General features: G+C 43.8%; 1 protein-coding gene across 6 annotated transcripts in view; it reads left to right on the forward strand.

Moving 5' to 3' along the window:
* The window catches only part of LOC132875645 (mediator of RNA polymerase II transcription subunit 13-like), a 232,009-nt gene that overhangs the window by 204,279 nt on the left and 10,537 nt on the right, over positions 1 to 17,193 (forward strand). For all 6 annotated transcript variants that reach the window (XM_060912571.1, XM_060912574.1, XM_060912573.1 and 3 more), the window contains exons 16-28: positions 1,427 to 1,596; positions 1,720 to 2,627; positions 4,219 to 4,398; positions 4,575 to 4,798; positions 5,672 to 5,873; positions 7,235 to 7,520; positions 7,746 to 7,995; positions 9,933 to 10,121; positions 10,302 to 10,516; positions 10,596 to 10,738; positions 11,312 to 11,470; positions 16,431 to 16,595; positions 16,794 to 16,957. In XM_060912571.1, coding sequence (XP_060768554.1) covers positions 1,427 to 1,596; positions 1,720 to 2,627; positions 4,219 to 4,398; positions 4,575 to 4,798; positions 5,672 to 5,873; positions 7,235 to 7,520; positions 7,746 to 7,995; positions 9,933 to 10,121; positions 10,302 to 10,516; positions 10,596 to 10,738; positions 11,312 to 11,470; positions 16,431 to 16,595; positions 16,794 to 16,957 — 3,255 coding nt within the window. The remainder of the gene's footprint in view (positions 1 to 1,426; positions 1,597 to 1,719; positions 2,628 to 4,218; positions 4,399 to 4,574; positions 4,799 to 5,671; positions 5,874 to 7,234; positions 7,521 to 7,745; positions 7,996 to 9,932; positions 10,122 to 10,301; positions 10,517 to 10,595; positions 10,739 to 11,311; positions 11,471 to 16,430; positions 16,596 to 16,793; positions 16,958 to 17,193) is intronic.

A 17,193-nucleotide genomic window follows, 5' to 3' on the forward strand; every position in this document is an offset into this window, starting at 1 on the left:
GCACATGAATGAGGCACCTTTATTCTCGGCTACTGTCTAGACGCTATACCAGAGACGGGTGAAGAATCTCCACTTTGCCCCATCCAATATGGCGGCGAGGATGTTTATATGTCTATGCCTTTCTCCATCACTCACACGTACTCTTATTGAAGCAGCGCGCGACAAGTCTCAACAGGAACTACGGGTGACTAGCAGGGCCAAATTAGAATTTGCGTTAACGGCACTATTTTTTTTAATCGCGTTAAATTGAGATCGCGTTAACGCGTTATTCTCGCGTTAACTTTGACAGCACTACTAAAAATGCAACTTGTCATGTTACTGAGAAACTGGACAATTCTACATCCCGAAGCTTTTCCCATGTCGGAAATCTTACTCGGACGAAACACTGACACTGGTGACTCCTTCCATAAATGTTAAATAAACATCTCCTTACAGAAAACTTCGCCATATCAAAGATTACTTTCGTTAAATTGCTAATGTTAAATAACGTTTTTTAAATCTATTTAACAGTTATTCCATGAAATTGAGTCGTACATGAGCTGATAGCCAACAAGGCGCGTAGTACCACTTTGCAAAAGTGGCACTATGCGTACATGGCACTCAAGCTCATCGTACCGGCTGTCAGCTCATGTACGATGAGTGGAATAACTGCTTTATTCTATCCACATTCACTGGATTTTGAGAAACAGAGCATTTTTACTTTTATTTTTTGCAAATACGATAAATAAAAACTTCATGCAAAACGTCCGACAAAATTATTTCCGTTTAGAATGTAAACAAACCGGCGAAATGACAGTCGCAATTTGTGAAAAATGCTAGAATAATTATAATAATTCTTTAAAAATAAAAGACATGTTCTTACCACCAAATACTTTTATTCCATATTTTGCTGCTTTTTTGTATTTTTTGAGGTTTTGTTTCAAGTAGAATTTTTATTTCATTGCTGAACCAAATTTTATTTGGTTCAGCAACATGCTCCGCCATTTTGCTTTTCTCTACTCGCGATATATGAGCTGATATCCTAGTAGTAGAGTAGCCGATCAGAGCACGCGATTGCTCATATCCAGTGAATGTGGATGGAATAATTATTATTAGCCCTTTATTGGATGAGTATCCGCCATTCAAGTCCCAGAAACGATAACATATTATAACAAGCACGTTATTATAAATTTGTGGTTTGCCTTGCAGCTGAACTACTGTCAGAGCTGATATTATTGAAAATTAAGGAACACAATCAAACTTGACCAATCAAAATTGAGAATTTGTCAGCCTTGTGATTTAGCCCATACAATAAACAGACCATAGAATATCTTATTAATAGTCATCTATTTTTTTTAAAGTTACTCATTCAAAGTTAGTCAGAATCAAAGCTATAATTTGCATTACTGATCTTTTTATTTCTGTACCATGTCCTCCGTCCGTCCAGCCACAGACAGGTTGTTCCATGTTTGCTCCTCTCCGGACATTACCCAGCCAGTGTCTTCCCCCGCTGAAGATCCCTGAGCAGTGCTACTACAGACCCTCCTGGTCCATGCTTCCCAAGATGGAGCCCTACTGCCTCCCGAGCCAGGCCTCTTTTGTACGAGATGGATATGTGTAAGTTTGCGGACTGCAACAGCATTTTGATGGAAATATCTACACCATCACTACCCTATCAAGGGTGATTCTTTGTATCAGGTCTGTCATGGCATGTCTCTTTTCTCTTGCCTTCTCTTACAGTAATGTACCCAGCATTGGCGCTCTGCAGGACCAAGACTACGCCCAGATGAGCACTGGTACCGCATCTGTTGGCACAGCAGGTGGAGTCTTGCCTTCACCAGCGACACCCCGTTTCTCCGTACCCACCCCACGCACCCCGCGCACCCCACGTGGTGTAGGCACTGCCAGTGGGCAAGGCTCGATCAAGCAGGACGGTACAGAGCTGAGCTCACCCATTTCCACACCGTCCACCGGCCTACCCCTGAGCTCGGTGGAGCCGCTGGCATCAGGGCCTGTTTTGCCCGAGGCGCACAGCCTCTACGTCATCCTGCTCCTCTCTGATTCTGTCCTGGATGTATTCAAGGACCGCAGCTTTGATAGCTGCTGCATCTGTGCTTGCAATATGAACGTGAAGGGTGCTGATGTGGGGATTTATATCCCCGACTCCACCCGCGAGGATCAGTATCGCTGTATGTGTGGCTTCAGTGCCATCGCTAACCGACGTCTGGCGCATGGTGCCGGACTCTTCCTTGAGGATGAGCTGGACATCTTTGGACGCGGCTCAGAGGCGGGACGGGCAGCCGAGAGGAGGCTGGCACTGGGCAGGAGGGACACACCTAGTGGTGGGAGGCGGGCCCAGGAGCAAACGCCAATGGAGGTGTTAGAACTGATTCAGGAGCAGTGTTCACAGCCTATCTTGTCTGTGGCATCGCTGCATAGTCCTGCTGCTTGTTCTTGCCGTAGCAGGCAGAGGGCGCTGTTGCAGAGCTGGGTGGCGGATCGGCTGTGGGCGGACAGCAGCGACGCATGTGTGGAGTGTTACAACGCTCTGGTGCAGGGGCTGCAGTACGTGGACAATGCAGCTGGTGGGAAGGTGGAGCAGGCTTTAGTGAGGAGCAGTGCCTTGCACTCCTGGCCTCATACGAATGGTAAATACTCCAGCGTACTACAGTTAACATTGTAGGCTTAACCATTGTAGCCAGTAGAGACAGGAAAAAAATATCAGTTTCGTCCCAACTGGAGTCCACTACAACCCTGACCAGGATAAAGCAGTGACTGAAGATAAATGAAAGAATGAAAAATACCCATTCGTAGATGCATCTTGAACTTCTCTTGAATTTGGCAGTAACACACAAAACATCAAAACAGGAGTTCTATCCTTTGCATAGCATAAATTACAGAAAAGTACGATTTGTTTTTATTTATTGACCCATCGCAGCTTGTTCTGGTCATTAAAAGTGCGCAGGGGGATATAGGAATAGAGTCCGTCCGTCCATTTCATTCTGGACAAGTTTTCTCAGAAACTACATAAGCTACATCAATGAAACTTTGCGTGTTCATATTACTGTTCATGATCTAAGTTGAGCTCGAAAATCTTTTATGATTGGTTATTATTTTCAGAGTTACGGCCCTTGATTTTAGTTATTGCACTTTGTACAAGTGGACTCAGTCTGGACAAGTTTTCTGAGAAACTACACACTGTAAAAAAAAATCCGTTGTTTTTACGGAAAAACACTAGCAGCTGTGGTTGCCAGAATAATCCTGTTAAAAATACATTACAGAATAACTTGTACATTTCACTGGGATTCCATGTACAATTAATGATAACTAAATGTAAATTTTACAGGTATTCAATGTACAATAATCAATACATAACTGTTAATTTTACGGATATTCATTGTACAATAATTCAAAATGGTTACAAGCAATGATCTACTAGACAGATTTTTTGGGGGGGCTTTTTTCACCTTTATTGGATAGGACAGTGTAGAGACAGGAAATGAGCTAGAGAGAGATCAGGAAATGACCTTGGGTCGGACTCGAACCCGGGTCCCCGGATTCATGGTATGGTGCCTTAGTCGACTGAGTCACGACGGTGGCTGTTTTTTAATTTTTTTAACAGGGCAATGATGTAATTTTAACTATCACATTCTGTTTTAGTATTACAGTTTGTCTGTGTTTAAACTACAACAATTTGTAAATTCTACAAAAAAATATGATCAATTCAACATATTCTTACTGTTAAATTAACAGTGGTATTTGGTTAGGAGTTTTACAGTATATTGATGTAAATTACACACTGCTTCATTGTTTTTGTATTTACAGTTTTTTTATGTCATGATTTTACATAAATCCACTGTTAATTCTACGGACATTTTTTACAGTGCATAAGCTACATCAATGAAACTTTGCGCGCTCATACTTCTGAAAAAAGCTGGGTGGCGTTTTATGAAGGTGTCCTAGCACTTACGACATCATAAGTCAATATTACAGCAGCGAGCTTATAAGGGCGTAAGTGTTAAGAGGTCTTCATAAAACGCTCGTGGCGGGGGATAATGATGACCATGTCTTCTTGTTAGCTTTATTTTACACATCTTCGCCTTGTCTTCATGCACTAATAATTCACACTGAGGCCCAATCCCAAATAGCTTCCTGTTCACTATGTACAATATATTGTCTTTGTGATTTTTTTTTTTTCCCCACTTGCTGAATGATCATATAATGTGTGTGCTGCTACAGTGTTGGATATCAGCATGCTGTCCTCTCAGGACGTAGTACGCATGCTGCTGTCTCTGCAGCCCTTCCTGCAAGATGCCATTCAGAAGAAGCGCACTGGCCGGACCTGGGAAAACATACAGCACGTGCAGGGCCCACTCACATGGCAGCAGTTCCACAAAATGGCCGGACGAGGTTCTTACGGTGAGTCTGAAGTGTTTCACTGATGATGGGTCATCTGTATATGCAAAAAGTAATTCATGACTTCTACCTGTTGTTTCAAAATGGCTTTCACGAAGCCATATCTTCAAAAATGAGCATCAGTCTTCCCAATAATTTCATCGAGTTTTTTGTAAATAAATATGTTCTCGGTCCCATAGGTTCAGAGGAATCTCCAGAGCCACTCCCCATTCCCACACTGCTGTTGGGCTATGATCGAGAATTCCTGGCCCTGTCTCCTCTGGCGCTGCCCTTTTGGGAGAAGTTGCTTCTGGAGCCCTATGGGGGTCAGAGAGATGTTGCTTTCCTGGTCCTTTGCCCTGATAATGATATCCTGCTTGCTGGAGCCAGAACCTTTTTTCAGGAGCTCAGTGCTGTCTATGAGGTATTAGAGTCATGGTATCTAAGTATTCTTCAGATAAATCATATGATGTGGTGTCTTGCAGTAATTAACTCATCTGGGCATAAGGCCGATGAGCTGTTGCCATGGTGTGACGTCCATCATCTGTCATCCACAATTCAGTTAAATCGTATCTCCTCCTTCAATTCTCCACGGATTTCCATTCTGATTGTCTTGTTTGAAAGAACTCCGCACAAAACTCGGTCGTTGTTTTGTCAAAATTTTTGCTAACGAGTTACTAATTAGGCCAAATTAACACATTTTCCAGGCCTCTCACTAGAATTGTATCTCCTTTCTCATCCGATTCCAGTTCTGATCGATGTTTTGGGTAGATCTTCCCTTGAGGAACAAAACTTGGTCGTTTGTTTGCTGATTTTCCTGTTGCAACCAATTTGTTTACAACTTTGTTTATTTTCAGTTAAATCGTGTCTCCTCCCGCCCTCAGTTCTCAATGGATTTCAGTTCTGATTGTTTTATTTGAAAGAACTAGACCTTCTGTACAAAACTTGATAATTGTATTGTAAATTTTTTTGCTAACGTATTCATGATTAGGTCACCTTAATGAATCTTCTTCTGACTAGAATTGTATCTCGTCTCTCATTTATCATGCGAATTCAGTTCTAATGGATGTTTTGGGTCGATCTTACCTCGGGTAACTAAATTTAGTCCTTTGTTGAGTTTCCTGTTGTAAACAATTTGTCGTGGAGGTTGCGCCTCTCTCACATTGTCACATTTCAGTTCTGTTTGACGTTTTGGTAGTCGTGGTTGTTTTGATGGCAGGCCAGATGAGCTGCTACGTCCTTGACATTCCGGTATACTTTCCCAACATTTCCTCATTATTTTCTGCTTGTATTTCAGTCATGTCGGTTGGGGAAGCACCATCCGCTGGCCCGGATGTCCAGAGATGGCGTAATACCAGTGGGGCCAATGGAATCTGAGAAGCTAGAAGAGAACGGAAGAGAAGTGGATGAGTGGATGACAGGGCCATGGGTAGGTCAATACCGAGAGGATCATCTAAGCAAACTCAAGCTCTACGCCCAGACCTGCAAGCAGAAATTAGGTAAGTATATCTCATCAGCTTGGCTTTATAGCTACATCAAGAATGAAGCAGCGAAGATGTGGCACTTTCCAGTGTTTAGTATTAAATCGTCATATTTTGTAATTATTTTAATTGCCAAGTATTGTAACTAAGAACCCATGCCAAATTTGGATAGCTGTCTAGTTGTAATGTAATGGCCAGTGGCCTTGACTTGCTACTACTAGGCATCTAAAATTTACTACTGGGGTACAAGAGAACATTATTCACCCTATCGTTGGGAGTTCAAATCCAAACAACGCCACAGCCATCCATGGGAGCAAGTCAAGGGAGCAAAATTGGCCATGTTCTCTTGGTTGAGGGATGGCATCCTGTCTCTCCAGATAGCCCTCCAAGTGTGTTATACTGCCCTGTGATACGGCATAAGCAGCAGTTGTGATGGGTTGGCTTCACGGGTTTCTGAGGAAGCACCTGTTAGCTTTACCCTCTCTATTTGGTGGGTGCATACATGTCAACCTATACGGAATGTCTGTATTTTATACGGATTTGATTCAATAAACGTAGTATACGGGCGTACAAATAAAGTTATACGGATTCTTTAAAAAACTTCAATATTTATTTTGAGCTATAATCAATTCCCACGATGATAAAAGAGCGCATAACATTCATTTACAAACGTACTGTACACCACAGAAAGCACAAACAGCCAGTAAAGAGTCTTATGAAATCGCGCGTTATCTTGTGGTAGCGAGACTTCGTTCCACTTTGGATCATGCGCACACCGCATTGCGAGAATCCCGCTAACTGGGAAGTAACATTTTGTCTGAAACGCGTATTTCCACCTGAGCGACTTTCACTAGCGACTGAAAAGATTCTGAATGGGCACTCCGGCAACATCAACACAGACACTTGCTGTGACATGCAGCCTCGTGAGGTATTGGTGCAGACTGCTAAAAAAAGCTGTCATGGAGTACAATTCAGAACATTAGAGTGACACTTTGTGTTTTTGTCAAACATTGGAGCTTTGTATTCATTCTGAAGGTTTATTGTTATTAATATTGAATAAAAAGTAACTTTGTCATTGTTAATTATCATTCAAATTTTAGGTAAATTATTTTAATTTGCATCTTATACGGATTTTATAAGGGAAATACGGATTTTGGAGGTTGGTTATACAGGTTTGATTGACCAAAGGTTGACATGTATGTGGGTGTTATATGATAGTTGAGTGCTGGCTTATGGTGGGAGTTGGCAAATGACCAAACTATAATTATCCCTATATAGCAGTTGATCTTTAGCTTGTTCAAGAAAGCCATCAGTCATCTAAAATTGGCTAACCTTGTCTTAAACTACATCATGTTTTCATTTTGCTGTTCATTTTCCAGCTCCACAGCTCTCAGCTCTGTTATTAGACAGCAGTCTTCTCCTGCCCCCGAAGCCTCAACCTAGCTCAGCTCCTGCCCCTTCCTCCCAGCTGAACCCTGGCTCCGGGGCCCCTGAAGGAGAAACAGCAGCAGCAACAGCAGCAGCAGGAGGAGTCCCTGGATCAGGAAACACGCCCACACCCACGAGTACCAGCACAGGCCAGGCCAGCACAGAAGGTGCAGATACACAAAGTGTCTCTAACACAACACCAAACCAGCAGAGCCATCCGACAGAGAATGCTGAGAGGTGAGCATACATACTGTACCGTATTTCTCCATCACACTTAATAATTCAAACAACTGAAAGTAACCACCTTGTATAAAGCGTACAAGGTGACCTTTGATCTTCTCATTATGCCTATCCAAGGTGTATATTACAATATTATTTATGCATGAATTAATGTATTAATAATGTATCAATGTCTAAACAGAGGCACTGATTTTTTATTTTATTTTATTTTTTTGCTAATAGCTTGGCAGAGCGAGAGCGAATCGGCATTCCCACGGCAGCACAGTCTGCGGATAGCCACGCCTACCCTCCAGCCATAGTGCTGTACCTGGTGGACCCCTTTTTGTGTTCAGGCTCGGGGGTGGGGTCAGGGGAGGAAGAGGAAGCAGAAGAAGTGGAGTCACGCAGCATGTGGTTGCTGGCACTGCTACGCTGCTACACAGATATGCTGAGCACACTGCCAGAGAATATACAGTCAGCGCTGGTGCTACAGGTCAGGATACAGGAAATCATATATATATACACACCTTATTCAGTTTAGGGATATGTCAATTATTGGTTACATGATATACCTCAATATTCTGCACATGCTATATTGTTGTCATGGGCAGGTACTCTATGTTGCTGTATGTTACATTGGTACCTTCGTAACATTGAGAACCTATTGAATGAATTCTGTTACATACAATAAGGCCGTGGTTTCACAACACCAATAACTCTACCTATAACTCCAACTCTGACTATGCTTCTGGCTGAATTTAGTTCCAGTCTGGAGCAGTCACACCACAGCTACTGTATAATCCCGACTATGATATCTCTTGGTCCTGCCACTCAGTGAAATAAACGCATGCAACTTAGGAATAGTCATGGAAGTTTTTTCCAAGTAGTAGCACATTATTCCGGGTCGTACTGTACAGCTTGGGCTTCAAAACAACCCATGCACACACTCCGGTGGTTGATATAATACAAATAGGTCATGGATTACAGAAATATAATAAAAAAGGATACAAAATACGGAGTGGTTACAGATTTTAATATGGATGCTAATAATTTACGGATTGGTCATGGACGTTTCAGTATATTACGGCATGGTTACTGATTTCATACGGATATCATACGGATTAAGAAGTCTAAAACAATTAAATGCTTGGACTGCCGAAGTTCATAATTAAAATATCTTACCTGCGTTTATATGTTTACTTTATTAATTTACTACTGATATTTCATGGAAAATATCACATATCCGTGAATAAAAGATCCATGATTTGTATTACAGTAAGCCCTCAGTATTCGCGGGGGTTAGGGACCGAACATGGCCGCGAATAAGCCAAAATCGCGAATACTTGTAACCCCCTCCCCCCATAAAACTGCTCACAAATGCTTATTTTGATGTCTAAAACACTCCCTATACCCTAGGCTATGATCCCAAACACTTTAGATACGCACGGTACTCTCGTTGTAGCGCACGGTACTCTCGTTGATGCCGTAGTGACGAGCCACTGCCGCAAAACTCTTCCCTTCCTTTAGCATATCGAGAAGTCCTACCTTCTCCTGCAGCGTCATTACCTTCTTCTGGTGCTTAGGTTCCTTGGCAGGAGCCTTAGAAGATGCAGAGCGTTTAGGAGCCATTGTAGGGCGTAAAAATTATTCAAAAATACCAAGAATGCACAACACGTGAACAAGTCTGAACTACGGGAACCGCGAGACTGTACTGTACAATGCGCTCATTCGTATCAGCCAATGAGCAGCAGCCCGCCATTCAAACTTCAGCCAATAGCGAGCGAGCATTCGGCTCCGAGAATGTAGCAGTGCGTAAACGTTCGATATGTTCGCCGCAAATGACCGCGAATCGCTGAGATTTCCGCGAATGTATAGGAGATATGTTCTATATAAAATCCCGCGAATATGTGAATTCGCGAATACTGAACCGCGAATCGGCGGGGTCTACTGTATATTTTTTATTTTCTGTGAATCCATACTCCGTGACTTCATGATGCAGCAAGGATGTACAAAGAAGCCCGGGGAAAATAGCACGTGCTCAGACAACGTCACATGTAAACAATTACCTGATTGGTCAGATGTTTTATCGGATCAGGTCCAGGCCTGGAAAAATGGCTCCAGAAGCAATCGCACCGATACGGATAAACCCAGGCCTGGGCTGTAGGTATCGCTATCAGTCTGGTGTGAGCACCGACCACATAAACTGCAGGGGACTTATTTATTTATAGCTATTGTTATAGTTATCAGTATTGGGGGACTTGGCCTTAATGCTGAAGAAAGTCCAAAGTAGTGGGATTGAGTATCAGTATGTGACACTGTCTTCTCAATTTGCGATGTCTAAAATGAAGTTGACTGTAATGGTCTTTAATGGTTCTCACCTGAAATTGAAGTCAAATTAGAAAATGATGCATCGAATTTGTTGGATTTTAGATGGTGCCGTGTCAGTACCTGTTACAGCCGGCTAGTGGGGAGAGTCCGCTGTACCTGCAGCACCTACGGTCTCTGGCTTTCTCTGCCCACTCACAGTGCAGACGCCGGCTTCCTACACAGACGCACATCAAATCCCTCACAGGGTTTGGTCCGGCTGCTACCATTGGCTCTTTGTTCAAGAGCGTGGAGGTAAGGCTATAACCGCTAAATGCTGTCATTGTCTCTTATGGCCAATTAAGCTTTTAGAAACCCGCTTCAAATGACAAATATTTGTGTCTGTGGTGGAACTTGGTTTATTAGAGCACCAAGTATCTTGTTATCACTTTACTGCTTACGTAATTAAACCCTAATCTTCTGTGTCCTTGGCAGAACCCCAGCTCTATGCAAGTATACTCTCCTCCATTTGTCCTGGCCCCTCTGCGCACTAAGCAACCGGATGTAGGAGAGGAAGCTTCCACCCGCTACAACGTGCTTTTTGTGGGCTACTGCCTGTCCCATGACCAGCGCTGGATCCTTGTTTCTTGCACTGATCAGCAGGGGGAGCTCCTAGAGACCTGCATTATCAACATTGATGTCCCCAACAGGTAGGACCTACTGAAAGCCCTATTCATTATGATGGTTGTTATAGATTAAGAGAATTAACGCACGGTTTTTGGCATACAGGTCTCGCCGCCCCAAGTTTTCCCCACGCAAAATAGGCCTGCAGAAACTGTGGGAGTGGTGTATTGGTATCATCCAAATGACAGCAATTCCTTGGAGGATTGTGATCGGGCGCTTGGGTCGATTAGGTCACGGCGAGCTGAAAGGTCTGTGCGAGTTTCAGCCAGTGTTTTCTATATAACTGTGTTTCAGTTAAATTTATGGCATCCCTCAAGTATCGCCTGTTGGTCCCCACATGTTTATTCTGCTACCTTGGTTCTATGCTTGGTCTTAGCTTGAACACTTATCCCGATGACACTCAAATCTATGTCTTGTGCCTTTGTTTTAGTGCTAACCCTGTCTCCACCTTTGTCCTGTCATTGGTTTGTTATCACATTGTGTTCACCTGTTTTGTGTTCGCCCTTAATTAGTTTGTCTGTTTTTGTATTGTGAAGCTCTGAGCCTTGTTTCCTGTTGTCCCGTTATATTACTTGCCTAAGTACACACTCCTGTTATAGCACAGTTTTGCCTCTCACAGAGCCTTACCCTCCAGCTTGCACTCTCAGGTTCTCTGGAACTAGTGATGGTTTCTTAAAATAGACTCATCATTGTCGAGGGCAGATCCTGAAAGTTCATCCCATAATCTAAATAGTATTACAGTTCCTTGTGCTGTCAGTGTTTAGCTAATGTTTCAGAGTAGACTGTTAGTGCTTAACCTTGATCTCTGTCTCTCGTATCAGACTGGAGTCTGTTGCTGGGTGAACACTCTCTGCACTCGATTAGCAGGCAGCTGCGCGAGGCATGTCGCATGTGTGGCATTTCAGCCGCTGATTCGCCGTCCATCCTCAGTGCCTGCCTGGTCTCCATGGAGCCCCAAGGTTCCTTTGTGGTCATGCCAGGTAAGGGCTTCTACACTTGGACGTTGCATGATGAACTGTCGGACTTTTTAAATGTACACTTATTTATCTGGCATCAGCGATGGAGCTAGAAAGTTTACTGTACATGGCCTTCTGGTCTTCAAAAAAGACGACACCAATCACCATGCCTGGTTTTATCTTAAAGGGGAACAGAGGGCAATATATAGAGTAAATATAACAATAAAACACACATTGATGAACCTTATTCAAGACTTACAAAAGTTTTTTGTTCTAAGGTTGGAAAGTTATAGTGTTTTGAAAGTAGCTCGAGCAAACTATTTCCGCAGTTTGAACAGCCCGCCATGATATTAATTTTATCCAATCAGAATGCACGTTCATTTTCTCTGCGTAACACTCATGACGTATGTATGTGCCCAGTTGTGTTGGCTCATTGAGGTTGGGAATAGCACGTGTGAAATACCTGTTTGCGACGATTTCGCAAGTCCACGGGTGGCGCCTATCTCATTGCAGCAAATAAATTCTGCTGGACTCGTGAGCAACTCCACGTTACATTTTCCGCACGAGCACCACGCCGTGTCACCTGCACGCAGACGCTCTGCCCCACGCTCGCCATGCCCATGGTCAGCATCAGTCTCATCCTCGCCGTCATCCGAGCTTTCTTCTCTTATTTCATCACCGGAGTCGAGAGTACCTCTCCTAGGTTCAAACTGGTACCCTTCTAAGCCATAGCCTGCTTGCAGTGTGTCTTGCGGGATCTCTTCGTATGATTCGACAGAGCTGTCGCTTTCACTTGATGCGCCCGACGCCATGATTACATGCTTCTCTCCTCTATTTCGGAGAGTTCCGCTAGTGCAGTGGGTAGCGCTGACGTCACGGTCTTTTAAAAATGGCGACTCTTGTGCGGTTTGGCGTATAAAGTATTATATTTACAATTACCAAGATATTTCGTTGTTTTCTAGTATATAAATTTGATAGAATACTTAAGAATACGTTACTTTGTCACATCAGCAACCGTATATACTGTATTATATTTTGTACCCCTTTAAAGTGATCGATGTTGAGTACATAGTCGGAGATTCATTCTAGTTGGTCTGCTCCGTGTTTATTAGCTCATCCGGCTGACAGGTGATGAGCTTTATGCCATCATGTGTTGTTCATTGTCCGTCCATCCATCCAGCGTCGTCCACATTTCACGAAAATCGCTTCTTCTCTCTCAGTTCTTCACTGATTTTTATTCTTTTTGGCAGGAAGGTAGGTCTGCCTGAGCTGCATATAGCTTCTACCCAAATTTGCATAATTGCAATTAATAATGACAATTTGGAGTAATTAATCAATCCCAAACTAGCAGCTTCCACACGAATTGCTTCTTCTCCCTCAATTCTTCACCGATTTTGATTCTTTCTGGCTTGAAGGTAGGGGTACCAAGGGTGCATATAACTTCCACCCAGGTTTGCTTCATTCCAGTTATTAATGAAGTTATGGACTAATTAAGCCTTAAATCGCTTCTTCTTGGTCAATTCCTCGCCGTTTTGGATTCCCATCTCATCTTTCATTATCTCTAGCCGCTTTATCCTGTTCTACAGGGTCGCAGGCAAGCTGGAGCCTATCCCAGCTGACTACGGGCGAAAGGCAGGGTACACCCTGGACAAGTCGCCAGGTCATCACAGCGCTGACACATAGACACAGACAACCATTCACACTCACATTCACACCTACGGTCAATTTAGAGTCACCAGTTAACCTAACCTGCATGTCTTTGGACTGTGGGGGAAACCGGAGCACCCGGAGGAAACCCACGCGGACACAGGGAGAACATGCAAACTCCGCACAGAAAGGCCCTCGCCGGCCACGGGGCTCGAACCCGGACCTTCTTGCTGTGAGGCGACAGCGCTAACCACTACACCACCGTGCCGCCCCGTCTTGGATTCTTTGTGGCAAATAAGTAGGTATTCCTAGGGTGGATATAACTTCTATATAGAGCTTGTATATAGTGTATATAGCTTACAACATTTATTGCGCAAGGTGGCCCACTTTAAATCATTCCTTCTGGAGTAGACGGGGTCTGAGTGAGCTACACCATCATTAACAGTATTTTTTTTTTTTAAATGCAGGGATGAAAGTCTTCCGGAAATACCCGGAAATCCGGATATTTGACAAAACTCTTGAAAATCTCCGGTTTTCCGAATGGAGAAATTTTATTTTTCGGATTTTTCGTGTTCCTAGACACAGCGTAATACTTCACATCGTCCTTGCATGGGCGCGGTCCTTAAACAGCCCAAACGTAGTTCATTGATTAAAGACAGGTGTTCTTTGTTAATGGCGCGTGTGCCGGAGCTTGTTAGGTGCGTGCGCAAGGCGTGCCTTCAGGTGCATGTGCTAAGGCGCACAGGACTGACACCGTTCTGTGCAAGCGCAACACAATCGCACTAGAAAGCATGTTCAAGCTGCCAGTGTAGCTGCAGTCTTTTTAGTTGCGAATTACGAGTATTTTCTCGTGTTATTAATTCGCCATGTCAAAACAAGCAAAACTTTCCTCCTTCTTTCGATGTGAAGAGAGGTAAGCAATTTATTATATTTTTTTCCATCAAAGTTGCATTTTGTGGTTTCGAAGCTAAGTTTTAGTAGCCTGGGCCCGCCCATCCTAAGTGTGACGCAACATGGGGGCCTGTTGCGAACTTAGTCTGGCAAGGCAAGCTATCTCCAGCTCTTCCAAGCTCCTGAAAAATCGGGAGCCAATCAACTCTGAGCATCTCCAACGGCCCTGGGTAGAGGCGTGTTCAAGGCAGTGACGTAGTAGAACTGCGACCGGAAGCCATAGATTGTTTACAGAATCTATGCCGGAAGCGCTTCATTCACTAGAAACATTACGAACATGGAGCAGCGGCAAGCCTTTGACACAGCGGTAGATGCGGTATTGAAAGCATTCAACGGGAAGTTCTCATTGAAAACGGAGCAAAGAGCAGCCCTGGAGGTATTTATCTTCCTGTTACTCAAGCAGTTTCCGTCGCGTCATATACGTCAGAGGAAAGAGTGATGTGATTGGTTTAAGCTTCGTCACAGCCTTTTCTGGCTTCGACCAGTAGCAAACTGAGGCATTTCAGGGAGGCGGGTCAACCACGCGCTTTGGGAAACGGTTGGGCTTAATATCTTTGCCAGACCAAATGCTCGCAGAGCTTTGAAGTTGCGTTAGCCAGACTAAAGTTTTAGTGCCGTTTCTAGAACACAACATCAAGAAACAGCAATAATGGAAGAGCCGGTTTCTAAGCTGCCTAAAACTCATCTCATCTCATTATCTCTAGCCGCTTTATCCTGTTCTACAGGGTCGCAGGCAAGCTGGAGCCTATCCCAGCTGACTACGGGCGAAAGGCGGGGTACACCCTGGACAAGTCGCCAGGTCATCACAGGGCTGACACATAGACAACCATTCACACTCACATTCACACCTACGGTCAATTTAGAGTCACCAGTTAACCTAACCTGCATGTCTTTGGACTGTGGGGGAAACCGGAGCACCCGGAGGAAACCCACGCGGACACGGGGAGAACATGCAAACTCCACACAGAAAGGCCCTCGCCGGCCCCGGGGCTCAAACCCAGGACCTTCTTGCTGTGAGGCGACAGCGCTAACCACTACACCACCGTGCCGCCCCTGCCTAAAACTAGCAATGGTAATTATTTTTTGTTACATAATGCACTCAGGCTGCCAGTCAGTGTGTGACACACACACACACCCTACGCCCCTGATTTATATGAGAAATTTGGTATTCATTGGTGTGTTTAAATTTACAGACAATACGAACTAATGTGAACAGTTGGCTTCAACTTGCATAAATATGAATTGGAAATGTTTAGTTCACTTTAGCTTATGCAAACGCACAACTCTACTAAAAGATTGATAAACGAGGCTCAACGTCCCCAACATTGAAACCTGAAAGCTTTAGAAACTCTAACAGACCTTTACTTTTTAACAGTAATTTTGGGATTTTGCTGAGTTTACCTTCAACTGTCTGATTTTTTCAAAGTAATGAACTGTGTAGCAGGAAAATCACCGCGTTTTCTAAATGCACTCCTGAAAATTACTCATTAACTAGGGGAATTAAATTTGGTATTTGTGACATCTCATCTCATCTCATTATCTCAAGCCGCTTTATCCTTCTACAGGGTCGCAGGCAAGCTGGAGCCTATCCCAGCTGACTACGGGCGAAAGGCGGGGTACACCCTGGACAAGTCGCCAGGTCATCACAGGGCTGACACATAGACACAGACAACCATTCACACTCACATTCACACCTACGGTCAATTTAGAGTCACCAGTTAACCTAACCTGCATGTCTTTGGACTGTGGGGGAAACCGGAGCACCCGGAGGAAACCCACGCGGACACGGGGAGAACATGCAAACTCCACACAGAAAGGCCCTCGCCGGCCCCGGGGCTCGAACCCAGGACCTTCTTGCTGTGAGGCGACAGCGCTAATCTATTTGTGACATGTTAATCATTAATGTACATGAAAGAAAAAGGCTTAAAAGTTATAACTTGTTTTAGTGAAAATAAGTACTAAAATGCACTAGAATGCAGGGTTTTGCGTGTTGTGTTATTAAAATATTTTCGGAGGACGTTGCCCTCCCCCAATCTTAGTTTGACTTTCAAAAGTTCAGGGTTTTTTTCTTTGCTCCACTTTCATCTCTATAAATGCCTTTGTGCGAATAATAAGCAGCAAGCAAAATACCTTCCTTGTCTTTAATGAACACTCGTATCCATGAAGTTTTCCTTCAGTGGACTTGATCTATTTAAATAAAACTGCTGTGTTGTTGCATCAAAAAACATCCAGTCTTTAAACCCAGTGCCTTTTTCTCAAGCAAAATATATAATTTTTTTGTAGCTAGGATTAGACATGACTGTGTTTTTATTTAAATAGTGTTTAGTGATTGTCACACCAGTGACTCGGTGATACTTCTTGCCTCACTATTCTCGTGCGTTTGCAGATGCCGTGACTATGGGTTCAGTGTTTGGCCGCAGCACAGCTCTCAACCTGCAGACGTCTCAGCTCAACACCCCGCAGGATGCTTCGTGCACCCACATCCTGGTCTTTCCCACTTCCTCCACCACACAAGTGGCCCCAAGTTCCTACCCTACCGAGGACAACCCAGGTACACAAACACCTTCATGTAAAATCATTAAAATAGTAAATAGCTCCCTTGCTCTTTATTATCTACGTGCAAATAGTCAGTGTTACCATCATATAGATATTTTACTATGATACCATCACTCTAATGCTACCAGGAAAAGAAGCTGTACACCTACAGGCTCTCACACAACCTTTTTTTTCCCCCCATCAACCATTCTAGATGATATATTCGGCTTGCCGTTCACGGATGACCTGGAGAAAGATATTGAGCACGATATGATGCTGATCACCGGAAACCTTCACGCTTCCCCTAACACCTCACCTGTGCCTTCCCCTGGCTCCCCCTCTGGTCTGGGGGTGGGCTCCCACTTCCCTCACACTCGGGTTAGCGTCTGTTTCCACACAACACCTCTTAATACTTCACACCTAATTTATATCACAGTGCTGGTGAATTCTCGAATCTGATCGGCCAGAAGGTGTTGATTAGTTTTCTATAACAGCAGCTCTGACAGTAGTCACAGGTTTGTATTATTCCACTTATCAATACATTGTCGTGTTTATAGTAACAACTAATTCACAGGGAGACATTTTATAGAAGAAGTCTCCAATAAGACGGCTTA

This window comes from Neoarius graeffei, chromosome 28, assembly GCF_027579695.1.
Source record: "Neoarius graeffei isolate fNeoGra1 chromosome 28, fNeoGra1.pri, whole genome shotgun sequence".
Classification (NCBI taxonomy): Eukaryota; Metazoa; Chordata; class Actinopteri; order Siluriformes; family Ariidae; genus Neoarius; species Neoarius graeffei.